Source organism: Chrysoperla carnea, chromosome 2 (assembly GCF_905475395.1).
Source record: "Chrysoperla carnea chromosome 2, inChrCarn1.1, whole genome shotgun sequence".
NCBI classification, from domain to species: Eukaryota; Metazoa; Arthropoda; class Insecta; order Neuroptera; family Chrysopidae; genus Chrysoperla; species Chrysoperla carnea.
In genome coordinates this window covers 37,361,418-37,375,570 of record NC_058338.1, presented here as the reverse complement: position 1 = coordinate 37,375,570, position 14,153 = coordinate 37,361,418, and the positions used below count along the sequence as shown (strand labels likewise).

Genomic DNA, 14,153 nt, shown 5'->3' with positions numbered 1-14,153 from the left:
TGAGAAATTTTTCTGTACTAATTTGGTATATACCAAGGTGAGTAATCATCTAGAAAATCTTGAAAAGTCAAATCTTTAATAACGTCAAGAGAGAGAGCATCTACAACTCGAAATGTCGTGTTGTATGTTGAATTCTATAAAAAATAACAAATAAGCAAATACACACGCCTTCAGAAGCTTCTTTTAAAATGAGATATAGCTCACACAATAAAGAGTGCGAAAATATAAATTTTCATTCACCATTTTTATGGAATCCTTTTGGGAATAAAATAAACGAATGATGAAACTTCAATTTCAAGCACTCCATTGTGTAGAATATTGTCGACTAGGTCTTTAACAATGGAATAATCTGCTGGTTGGGGGAATATTTTACCAGATTATCACCTTAGGTGTTGTATAATCTGCAAACGACCATTCGATCCTGGTAAAATATTATGAAATATTTTATTACCATACTATACTGTCGATTTAGTATTTACAGGGCTATATTAGAAATCGCCGAAAGTATTTTTTTAAAAGGGTCTGATTAGAAACTTTTTTTCGGTCAAGAAAATTATAAGTTAGTTAATTAATTTTTAATTTGAAATAAGGTCTCCCTTGAAAAAAAAAAAAAACAAAAGAAAAAAAAAAAAAAAAAACAATCAATTACACAGATTATTTTGTCATTTTGTTATACTTTTCGATGTAAAGATCGGAATAAATTTTACATGGTATATCGAAATCGATACACCCAGCGGTAATTTAATTTATAAAAAATTCTAAGGGTATTATTATTAAAAATTAATAGTCATCACCGTAAAACTTTGTCAATAATCGTGTTTAATTTAAACATTAATTATTATGGCCCCTAACTTAAAAAAAGGACTAATAGAAGTTTTACTAACGTAAATAAGTAGACTTAGAGATTCAAATCAGAAATGGGTTATTTTACGTTTAAAGTAATCTAAAGGTCTTTGAATAAAAATATATAAAAACCGTTTGCTTTAAAAGTAATGCAAAATTCTTTACGCATGAGCACATGCAATAAATGCACAGCCAGTTGCTAGTACATTTCATTTGCGCAATTGCAAGTTAGTTCAATAGACCTTTTCATCATGTCATAAGCGCAAGTGCAGTTTATTTTTTCGGACTGGCAGCAATTAGTTGGACTAAGATAGAAGACATTTTCATTCATTTTATTATATAGGTTATAAATAATTTAGTATAATTTAATAAATTTCGAAACATAAGTGAATCGTGATTTTAAAATGAAATTATGGTGAGGATCTTTAATTGTAATACGACCACTTAAAAAATAATTATTATAATTCGAAACTTTTGAGTCTATGTTTGAATAAATACATGTTTAACTGTATCCAAATTCAATCTGTTATTATTTTCGGAAAACAGTTGTGGCTTTTTTGCGAAAAGGTTTTGAGTTGGTCCCCATAAATATTCATCGTTTTCACTCTCTGAATAAGGAATACTAAAAAATAATAATAGAATTTTTTCATATCAATTGTTCTGATTTCTGCTTATTAATGTTTAATCGTTTATGTACACATTAAAATAAAAGATCAAATTAATTATTATTCGAAAAGATTTTTACAAAATTAATAAGAAGTAAAAAATAACCATAATTATAAAATCAGTTACGGCGCGGTTTTCATTGATTATGATAACAATAGTTAATATTTAAACGTTACAAAATGACAGGTTATGTTTTTATCAATTTATAAATAAGCTTCGAATCGATATTAGTTAATACCAATGGTAAATACTTATGAATTATAAAATATTAGTTTTAATAACTTTTTTTTAAAAATCTTTGGTTTTTATGACTTTTTGGCAAAAAAAAAAAAATTTAATGTGTCATACAATTTAGTCAGTAGCGTCTGTCAAACAATCCACATAATATGATAATTATTATCAATCTTTCATTCTTCAATTAACAAGAAAGATATTAAATTTGTTTATGTTTAAAATTAAAATAGTACGTGTTTACTTCGTTCGAAAATAAATTTAAAATTTATAGTCTAGTAGCTTTGTAATTTTAAACTATGATGTTTGCATTATGTATTCGCGTCCATATTGCAATTATTTAATCACGTTTTAGTTATCTATAGCATCTATAATAATATGTTTAATTTTATAAATTTTTCATATTATTTGCTCAAATGTCATAAATATATAACAAATTTTAATTTGATTTATAATACCTGTAAATCGAAGAAAATTTTGATTTTCTAACGTTTTTATAAATATATATTAATTGTAAAAATAATTGTTATAGCATTAATAATTATTATTTATAAATAGAGAAAAAGGTTATAAATGAATAAATCAGGAAAGAAAAGTTAGTTTTTGCAATTCGATTGTTGCAAAACAAACAGAAAAAGGAACCACCGCCATTTTAAATACATTTGTCGGCCATGTTTAAATTGCAAATGGAGTCGAATATTTTTTATCGGTTAAACGTATTCAACTGTGTGATATTATTATAAATAATGACACAGACACACAGTATTTAGTGCTTATTAAATTTATTTAAAAGTGTTTTAAAAAATTAGTTAAATAATTTAAATACATGCTTGACATAAAACAAAAGCATAAACATTTTATTTATGATACGAAGATCATTGTCAAGCAATGATAACCGGAACTCGGAAAACCACCTATCCGCCATAATGACTGCATATGTTTTCACGTGTTAATGTGTTACTTTTGTTATTATTCATAATTATAGTTAATTATCATTAGAATGTGTTTAATATATGATAATTGATTAATAAATATTTGAGTATTTATAAATAATAAACATTTTATAAATTAATAATATTAATTTAAGTGCTATTATGTTATAAATCGCTGTTACTAGATGTCACTGGCATTATCATTATTAACGAAAAGGTACAATTTTCATATTTATGTACAAAATTACGTTTAATTAATATTCGATGAATATATAAAATGAATGTTAACTATAAAATATTAGAATATAAAGCATATTTTTAAATAATTATAGAAAAATAATGAAAATTTATACTGATAAAATAATGAATACATTTCTTCTACCAACTGTTTTACAAATACTGGGAAAATCAAAAAACCAAATTAAAGAAATTTTTTTTTTGCCTTTTTTCAGAAAGTATGCCGTTGTTCAAGCATGCGGTTAATTGTTTTGTATATTCTACATTTAATTAAATTGCCTCAAAATGTCTGAAACTCAAAATAGCAAAACAATAAAAAATGACTTCTTCGAAAGGCGTCAGGCATTTCGCAAACCCGACATTAAAGAACCATTGTCCATGAATAATTTATTATCTAATTATAAGATAACAACAATAAAAAATGTTGTTAATAAATTTAATAAATTATACACATTATGCAAATCGAAAAAGATCGATAAGTTATATAAGTACAGTGTGATCTCATACAAATTGAGTACAATAGTTAAAAAACGTCGATTAAAATCATTGAAGAAAAATTATAAAAAAATAATAACTAAATATAAGCGCAAAATACGTAAAAAAGGGATAAACAAAATTTCCGATACGAAGGAGGAGATTGTAGACAATGATGCGGTTAGAAACAAAATTCGTGAACAGTTAGATTTATTACGGAATTTTAAAAGAATTAATCCACCTCCATTAATAGTCAAACCTAAAGCAAATTTAAAACCTGAATTAAATTCTAATAATTACTCAAGCAATTCGATAGAAATAAGTCAAAGAATTTCTCCAAAACCTAGTACATCTTCCGAAAATCATACAAATTTAAATATTGAAAATGATAATACTTTACAAATTAACAAGCCGTTGGAAGAAAGAATAGTAGAAGATGATAGTGACCCAAAACCTGAGAACCGTATTTCAGAAAATAGTTTGATCTCCGAAATTCTTGGAGATTCTTCGTCTCCAATAAAACCAACCAAAACAAAAGACATTACTAAAATAAAAGGTTGGCGTGGAAAACAATTTTTGAAAACAAATTCTAATTCACAATTCCCAACAGTTAGTATTGATAAACCAATTGATGATAAATCAATGGATTTACCAGAAACATTGGAAATATCCACAAAATCTGCTTTTGAAAGTGAAGCATTAGATAAATTTTTAACAAATGCAAAATTGAATATAAGTTATGAAGTTCCGAAATTGATTGCCGAAGAATCCATTTCAAAGATTGATCATTTTAAAGTAATGAGCTCGCAAAATGCAAATCCTACGGTTAAATCTATTGCGAAAAATTCCGATAAAAAATGTAAGGCAAAAACCTTAGCAGAAAAAAGAAAAATGATTGAAAATGACCGACAAAAAGATTTATTACATGAAATGGAAATAAATGAAACTACACTTTTAAAACAATTGAAACGTGATGAGAAACGGCATCGAATTGAAACGATAAATGAAATCAGAGATACTTTAAAGAATCAATCGATGCCCATAACACGAGAATGCTGGAAAACTGCAATGAAAAATGAAACTAATCAATCTGCATCGCAAGTAATTACTAACAATAATGAAATCATACAAATTACTGGCAGTTTCGATGATGTTGCAATTCGTTTAACAGAAAATTTAATTCGAACTGAAAACAAAAACTTGTATTACCAAAATGTACAAATAGTTGATGAAATTAGTTTTAAGGAAATTAAACCAAATTACAAAGCAATGTTTAGTGATAGTGGTTGTAAATATAAACCAGGACCATTGTGTAAAAAACCCTTCTTAGATCAATTGAAAAATAGTAATTGGGAGACTGTGGTTGTATCATTACCAAAAGTTTTTTTGCAAGTACATTCTGAATGTGGTAAAGAAATGGATCCAAAAATTCGACCGTACGTGCAAACAGAAGTATCTGAAAAAGGTTTTATTTCAGACTTGTGGGCAAATTTTGCCGCTTCTGCTGTGATTCAAGATAATAAAAATATTTTTGATTTTCCATTAAAATATTCCAACGATCAACATAAAGTTTTAATGAAAAGAAAGAAAATTGTTAAAAGTTCAATTTTTTTGCATAATACTAAAGACGATATTGTAAAAGATGAAAAGTTAGAAGAAAATTCAGCAGATAAATCTTCAGTCGAATCTCAAGTAAAGTCTGTTATGGATAGTATATTAAAATATTTAGAGACTCCAGTGCTCGATAATGCAAATATAAATTATTGTCCAGATTGTCCTAAATTTGAGGAATCGAATTCGTCATTTTTACCTGTTACACAAGTTTCAGACGATGTACACGCAATACTTTCCACCTCGCGTAAACGAAAATTACCAAGTTTACTGAAAACAGAAAGAGAATTGAAACGATTGAGTGTTCAAGTCATTGAAGTGGATATGCAACCTGAAAAAAAAGCTAAACGCATCAAAAATGAAAATTGTATGAAGGCTGAATGTCGCATGGGGTGTGTTTGTTATGATTCGGGAGTAGAGTGGCCTCAACATTGTGGTCGTGAGGATTGTATGTTACAATGCCAGTGTCGTTCAATAAAAATATCCGATAAACAACGCGGTCATCAATATATTACCTTACCAGAAGGTTCAAATATATTATCAGCAAAGACAATGGGTCATATAAGAGATCAGGCGCATAAAAACTTAGCAAAAGAAGAACGAAAATTTACTCAAACAGTTATTAAAGCTAATGATCAAACTATTGTAGTTGGCGATGGTTGTCGAGAACGTCGTAAGCGTGTGAAAAAAATTCCACAGAAATATACGGAATATGTTAAAAATTGTGCCGAACTTAAAAAAATTCATAATTTTGAAGCAGAAGTACCAGAAAAACCTAAAACAAGACGATCACTTCGTATTTGGGGCCAGGAAGAAAAATCAAATCAAAGTTCTGAAGATTTAAGTGTACCAATAAATTTTAAAAATGATTTAGAAGATAAGCCACCAGTTACGCTTAAACAAGAAATTATACCAATTTTGGAAAATATGATACAATTAAAAAATGTTTTACCTTGGTGTATGATTCATAATTTATATAAATGTTTTTGTAATGGGCATGCGTTAGAAGATATTTTAACACAAAAAACGAAAAAAATTGTGAACACGGAAAAGGAAGAAGAAAATGACAATGAAGAATACATTTCGTATACATCAAAGCGTACATATGCCGCTGCCAATCCATTTGCAAACTCGGAAATCAATGTTTCTGCTCGTATACGCGGCGTTCCTAACTTTTATCTTAATCGTAATAAATCACAGTACTTTAAAACTAGAAACATTGAAATACGTGATAAGGAAAAGGATTATAATTATTTCACTGTTTCAACATTAGATGATAGTAGTAAGGATAGTTTAATAGAAATAAGAAAAACTCAAAATCCAGTAAAAATAAAATTCCCACATAGTTCAGAGTCCATAGAAAAATTAGATAAAATTGAAACGGAAACGTTAGAAAAAACAAAGAATAAAAATGAAACTGAAATTACTGATAATACAAGATCGATTAGAAAGAAGACATTAAGCAGAAAATACTCCAGTAGTGAATTCATTGCTGAGTTGCCAAAAATCATCGATACGGAAAAGTCATTGTCGAAAAAATCGAAGTCATCATCAATAATAGAAAATAAAACAAGTAAGGCACTCGAAAATAAAATAACGAAATCAGCCGAAAGTAAAACAATCAAATCAGCCGAGAGTAAAATAACCAGAAAAGAAACAAAAAAAGATAATATAAAACAATTGAAATTGGATAAAAAGGTTTCAAAATCTCTTGAAAAAAATAATTTACACAATACAGATGTGAAACAAAGCACTCATATGCCCCAATCAGACCCAAAAAAGTCACTTCTGCTTTCAAAAACGTTCATGTTACCTAATTTATTGATACCAATGCCCCATATACAAAATCACTTTCGCTCCATGGTTTTCAAAACAGCATCAAATAAACATATATTTCGTTTAATGCAATGGGAAAAATTGAACGAACAATTTCAAAAAAGTTCCATATATATTTGGTACAATCCAAAAGGCGTTGGTGGAAAATTAATTGCTACAAAATCTGCATTAGAACGCCCTTCGGAAAATTACATTAATGTTAAATATTTTAAAAATATGACCACTGAATTACCTGATGTTGTGAAAGGATTAATTCAAGGTAAACTACCAGGGGTAGCTTTTGATGCAAAAAACACTTATGGTATATTTGTATTTAATGGCCAGTTTTGGGAAATTCGTGGTACTATTCTTAAAAAACCAACAGATAGTCCAATAATAAAAGAAGACGAAATTATAAAAGAAAATGAACTTGATTTTCCGGATGTATCAAATCCTATTAAAGAATTGCATTTAGAATCAAAAGAAGTGCCTTTAACTGTTGCCGAACCCGCATTAAAATCAGACACAGCTTCACCTGCCTCAATACGTGTACCAATTCCAGTTGGCACGAAAGATTCGAGATGGTTTATGTTAATTTTAGAAAACGATTTTTCTGTTTTACGCGTTGCTAATTCAACTGTAACGATTAAATATGCTCAGTTAAAACAAGCCTGCCAATTTGCAATGCGTGTTTCAAGAACTGTACGTTTTCTGATTCCTCGAAATAATAAACTTGAAGATAACAATAATCCGGCATATGGCGGGTATGCAGTTCCAGGACTGTTAGAAAGAATATTTTTTGGTCCCTATGATTTGGTTGAAGGCCATGGAATAATGACTTACAGGTATTTGAATGGAAAATTGGTTGATACGAAACTTGTTGATCATTTAACAGGAACTAATTCCAAAAAAAGTAAAGGAATTTGGTTGTATACAAAAGGTGGGCAAATGACGGAAATGAGTTCACTATCACAGGATACAAGTATTATACCTACTGTCGATTTAACTGAAAATGATGAAGGTGAAAATGAAATTTTAAATCAAAATTGGGATTCAATTGAAGAAAATAAATCCAATGCTCCTGATACTGTACTTACTAATATCTTGAATTCTGCAATTAATGTATCCTGTACTTTGTTATCTTCTAAATCTTCTAGTAATCAAATATCTATGGACAATAATTTAACGCTGAAAAAATACTCTAATAATGAGAAGCCGGAACTCACAAGTAATAAAAAGGAAGTATCAATGCCAAAATTAGAAAAAATCGATTCGAAGATCAATGTTAGCAAGAGTACCAAAGAGATGCCAACATTACAGCCAATTGCTTCTTCATCAGCTATTGAAACTCTAAATGATAGTAATTCGAAAGAATTAATAAATTCATTGCCAATTTATTACAATTCAAGAAGAAATCCAACAATTAAACCGCGGAGACGAAAAGCACAATTGCAAGAAATTTGCAATGATGATGATTTGGAGATTATTTCAACCACAATATCTACGAAACCCAAAGAACGGACAATGTGGCTAGTGTCGGAACCAAAGAACTTGGGTTATATTGAGATTAAAACACACGTAAATGGGCGAATTGGTTTGAAATCACCAATCAATCAGCAAGAAATCGAATTTAATGAAATGAGTGCGGCTATTGATTGGATTGACAAGTAAGTAAAATTTTTTAAAAGAAATTTTGCACGATTCTTTGCAAATTACTTTTTGCTCTAACTTACTTAAACTCTAGATTTTATTAGCTCCTAATGAGCACAAGTCTGTAGAGTTTTTTTAAATGATGAAAACATACTTGAAATTTCGTGAGTGGCTGGCTACCTTTTGACGAATCTACCAAACTTTCCTCTACGATTTTTTTTTCGAAAAGGCTGCTTTTTCAAATGAGTATGATGACGTCGTTATCGTTTAGATAAAACGCAGACCATTTGATCTTGATGACATTAATAATTATTAACAATTATATGTAATTATTAACAATTCAGCAAAAGTGAACCATGCACGTATTCAAAAACAAAAATACTGAAATACGGCATGTTTGGGATGGTATACAAGCTCATCAGTGTAGTATTTTTTTCGGACAAAATATTTTATTGTTTAATAATTATTAATGTTAACAAGTTGCCATAGTGTCGGACAAATTCCCTGCTGCGTTTTTTCAGAACGATAACTCAAATATGACGTCATCATGCTCATTTGAAAACGCACCCTTTTCGAAAAAAATCGTAGAGAAAAGTTTCGTAGGAAGCTACTGCCAAAGTTTCAAGTATGTATTTATCATTTAAAAAAACCTGTGATGTCCCACGGTCTACTGTATACTTAGCGTCACAAAATCTGAACTGAACAAATGTAAAAAAGGTGCCATATTTTTATACCATGCATATATGAAATATACATAGTTATATTAAGATGCATATATGAAATATACATATATTAAGTTTAGTCCGAAGTTTGTAACGCTTAAAAATAATGATGCTAGGAAAAAAATTTTGTCATAGGTGTTCATAAAATCACCTAATTAGTCCATTTCCGTCCGTCCGTCCGTCTGTGGACACGATTTTTACGTACTCAGGACGTAAAAAGTGAGGTCAAGTTCGTAAATGAGCATCATAGGTCAATTGGGTCTTGGGTCCGTAGGCCCCATCTTGTAAACCGTTAGAGATAGAACAAAAGTTTAAATGTCAAAAATGTTCCTTATTAAAAATTAAACAACTTTTGGTTAAAACATTTTTTCGTAAACATCACTGTTTACCCGTGAGGGCGCCAATTAGGCGGAAATTTTATAATATGTACTATACTTGATTAACAGTTATGTATGTGTCACATGTTTGTATGTGTAATGTGATAAAGAAATCAACACTGACTATGCATGGTATTTCAACAATTAACTCAGTCAATTGTTTGTTTTCTCTAAAATATATTTGGTGATATATACATTTCGTAATTATTTAGTGATATACCTATCAACTAAACCTTAGAATTTTTACTGATTTAATAAATGGTGGATAATCAACTTGTGCAGATTTTGTGACGCAGAGTATATATGTTTGAATTTTGATCCCTCATATTTCGGAAAATTTGGCTGAATGTCATTTTCATTAAGGATCATGCAGGGTTTGCAATAGATAATGCAAAATTTTTATAAGAAATAGCATTAATTCGACCTAAACTTATTAATATTTTGTAATTTTAATTTTTATTGCAGATTATTGCGAAGATTTGTACATTTTGTTCCAATTGATTTTCAAATACGTATGTTTTTGGTTGAGGATGAAAAAGCGTTAACGAATCGGCAACCATTGAAAGAAACCGAACTTCGTGGACATCATGTATGATACAATTTACTCACTTTTTTTTTTTTAATCTACCAATCATTATTTTCTGTAGGTAATTTGCAAGAAAGGCCTTTTTGATTTAACGGAACTCACTTCAAATGACATTGATGATTTGGGCATATCGATACGAGAGCGTGATAAATTATTGGAACGACAGGCTACTCTGGTATTACAAAAATATATTTACAAATTAGGTGACACATTTTTACCCGTTGAGACAATGCGATCTATGCTTCATGAAACTATAATAAATATGGTAAGTTTCTGCTAGTTTATTATTATAATTATTTTTTTGCAAAAAATATAATAAATAAACAAGTCAAGGAAAACAAACAGGTTGGAGAAAGTGAAAATCTATGCAATCGACCATCACGGAAAATCAAAGATATTTATGTTTCAAACAAACGTTGTTTACTTTTAGATGAGGAAAATTTTTGCATTTAAATTTTTATTCTATCTGTTAAGGTCTAAAAGGTAAATCCTATGGTCCCATAACCCAATTGACCTATTTTGTTCGTTTACGTTTACAAAAGCACTTTTTACTTCTTGAGCACACTATAGAAATTTCAGTTCGATATCTCTTTTCGTTTTTGAGTTATCGTGATGACGAACAGGCGGGCAGATAAAAATGGTCTAATTAGGTGATTTTACGATCACCTATATCACAGTTTTGTTGGTAGCAGTAATTTTTTCAAGCGATACAAACTTGGAAATAAATTTAATATATTCTGATATTATATTTAACTCCTCGTAACTATATCAAATTTAAAAATTATTACGATGTCATATTCATTTATATGAACACACTATTTTAGGAAAGTGCGTCGTCATGTAAGGGACCTTACTTATGTAATTAATTACATAAGAGTACATAAGAATTCTCGAACTACCCTCCCTCTTCTTTCGTAAGATTCTATATCGTTTTGAATTATTCAATGAATGCTTTTGTTGCTTGAAAATAAAATAATCATTTTTTTTATTTTCCAAATAATTAAAATAAGATTAATACGCGGGAAGAATGTACTGTAATTATTATTTATAACAGTTAAAATGGATTAAAAAATGAATCGATTTATGATTTTAAAATTTTAATATACAATAAAAATTTGTAAAATCCCTGTATTATTATACATGTTATACATGTAAGGATGTTTGTTTGTTTGTTAGGCTTTCACGTAAAAACTAGCGAATAGAATTGAATGAAACTGCACAACAATATAGCTCATACATCAGAACAACACATGAGCTATAATTTATAAGAAAATATTTATTTAAAAAAATTAAATTTATTCTGATATTTTACTGCTCCATCTATGATCATCATTTTGAACCATAAAGATTTCTGTAATAATTTAAAATAGTAAATGTAAAACAATTCATGGTCGTCTTTTCTGAAATATTCAATGAATTATGACTATTTTATAATTAAACAAATTGAAAACTGTGCATATATTTTAGCTGTGATAAACAATCCCTTCGAGTGTTATGGAAGGAGGGAGATAAGTGAGATCAAAAGAGGAGTAGGCTTTACAGCGATGGTTTTTACTTTTAAGCCCAGTGAAGTAGGCGGGTATCAAGTTAGTAAGATATAAATCAAAGTGCACATTATAGAATGAAGAGATCTCTAATATTAAATTTATCTCTCTCCTATATTAAATCTTTTGTAATATTAAATTTCGACTTACAAAATATTACTTAAGAATGAACTTCAGCCCCCTCTTCCCAAAATGAGGGAATGTAGAGATTTTTTAACTCACTTTCCCTCTCGGGACCCTTACGTAATTAATGAATGGCATCTAAAATTATACGACTCGGTAGGCAATGTATTGCCTTTTTAAGGACTAATTATAATATCCGTTTAAGGGCTAAATATAATATAAAGCGAGAAGTAATTTTAAAAAAATCTTTTGTTTGCAGGCGTCGCCAGCTATTCGACGATTACAAAAAGAAAACATTAAATTAAAAAAAGAAAAACGGGATTGTTTGTTAGAAAATCAACGATTAAAAAAGAAATTCAATGAATTATCTAGACCAATCGATAAGAATAATAAGTCCTCTACATTTGGTGTAGATGCAGAATACGATGATGATGTCATTTTAATTGAAGATGATGATGGCCCCCCAAAAGTAGCCAAAGATATTAATAAGGATCCGTTGGAATTTCAACAGGATAATAATTTAGTGATAAGTAATGTTACTAGTCTTGCAGAAAATTTTATTGATAATAATCCTTCTGATCCCCTAATTATAGAGTCCATCACTGAATCTTGTAAAATTGTTGATGGTATAATCCAAAAGAATTCGGAACCATCACAATCAAAATCCACTCCTAATAATAATAAACGTTTTGATCCAAATAAATTGCCAGTTACCACTCCTGACACTACAAAAGCTCCTGTATATGCTCCTGTTGTTCTCCCAGATGGTAGATCGATATATATACCCATTGAACCAGCTAATAAAAATCGAAAGATAGTGGTCAGTGATAATCAATCGAAAAAATACAGAATTAAAATAACACCGGTTGCTTCACGTAAGAAACCCGTTTCTTTACTTAATACTACATTAAAAAATAATTCACACGAAAATTCTACACTTGCAGCACCGCCTTTAAAGACAAGGCCAACAAAACCTTCAAAATCGATTAGTAACAATCAATCTTTATTAAAAAATCATTCAAAAAATTCTGAAAAGCCAGGGAATGATACTAACAAACCAATTATAATGTCAGAAGTGATAGAAATTGATTAGAAATGAATATTGTTTTTTTTCTGCTCTTGTAATAAATAGTAAAGCTAAACATTTCAAATGTACTGATTAACCCATAGTATCAACCAAGTTAATATTTTAAGCTAATTGTCTAAGTCGTTTGAGAATCACTCGCAAAGCATCCGACTGGTTACCAAAGAACTGAAACAGAAACAAAGTACATTACGATTTAAAGTAAATTTTTAGTGCACAAGAAAATTGAATAGGATTGTGATACGCAGAAATAATTAAAAAATAGTGAAGCCTTTTCGGTTTTGAAAAAGTACCTAGTGAACTTTATGGAACGAAGTGGCTAACTATGTGTCAGTATTAGTACTTCAAGGTTTTTCTCAATGAAATAATTTATTTCAGTTAGGTGATTAATAAAGATTAATTAAGGTTGTTCGTTTACGATGAGAAAGACGGATAGATAATTAAAGCGCGTGTAGTAAAAGTGTTGTAATTAGTTATTCAGAATTTAACGGCTGTACATAATATAAAAGTATCTGTAGATAGATGCAGTACAGAGTGAGACGGAAGTCGGTATACAGTTGTAAATAGCATAGAACCAAGGCATAAATATTGCAATTCAGGGACTTAATAATAAACAATCGAATCTTTTTATAACTGTACATCCACTTACGCCGTCACTCTTTTATTTTTGTTTAATTCGATAATAATTAAATATTTTATTAAAAAATTTGGTACTTTTTTTAAGGGGGCGGAAAAAGACCGTTAAGAACGATTTAACTAAGAAACGACTTTTTTTTTTTCATAAAATATTCTTGATCATCTCATCGTGAACCTATAACTGTAATTTAATATTTCGTTAGTTTTGATTTTCATTTGGAAAATTGTACCTCTACTCATACAAAAATAGTTTTTTTTTCTCGTTAACATTTAGTGTATTTTTGTGTCTAATTAAATTCTGGTATGTTTTTTAATTTTTGATATTTCCCACACTTTAAAGACTCGATGGTAATATGATGATTTTGGTTCGTTTCATTATCTCAGGAATTAATTTAAATTACTAGGCAATTGTAAAATAATAGTAATAGTTATTATTTCTATAAAATCATTAAAACTATTCAGGATTTTTATGACGAATGTTCTACATAAAAAGATGAACCGGGGAAATTATCTACGACATATTATTGATTTTAATTTTTAAAATTAATTGTGCTATATTCTCTTGCTAGAGACATAAAAAACTTAAGAGCACGTTTGGATTTTATTAGACACAGCGTTAAGT

General features: G+C 29.0%; 1 protein-coding gene across 1 annotated transcript; it reads left to right on the top strand.

Moving 5' to 3' along the window:
* Positions 1 to 3,555: 3,555 nt before the first annotated feature.
* On the top strand, positions 3,556 to 13,856 carry LOC123292665. Its single transcript, XM_044873378.1, has 6 exons — positions 3,556 to 3,563; positions 3,614 to 8,476; positions 10,024 to 10,147; positions 10,206 to 10,409; positions 12,071 to 12,686; positions 12,756 to 13,856. Exons 1-6 carry the CDS (start codon positions 3,556 to 3,558, stop codon positions 12,902 to 12,904), a joined length of 5,964 nt encoding a protein of 1,987 aa, XP_044729313.1. The 3' UTR covers positions 12,905 to 13,856.
* The last annotated feature ends 297 nt before the right edge of the window (positions 13,857 to 14,153 follow it).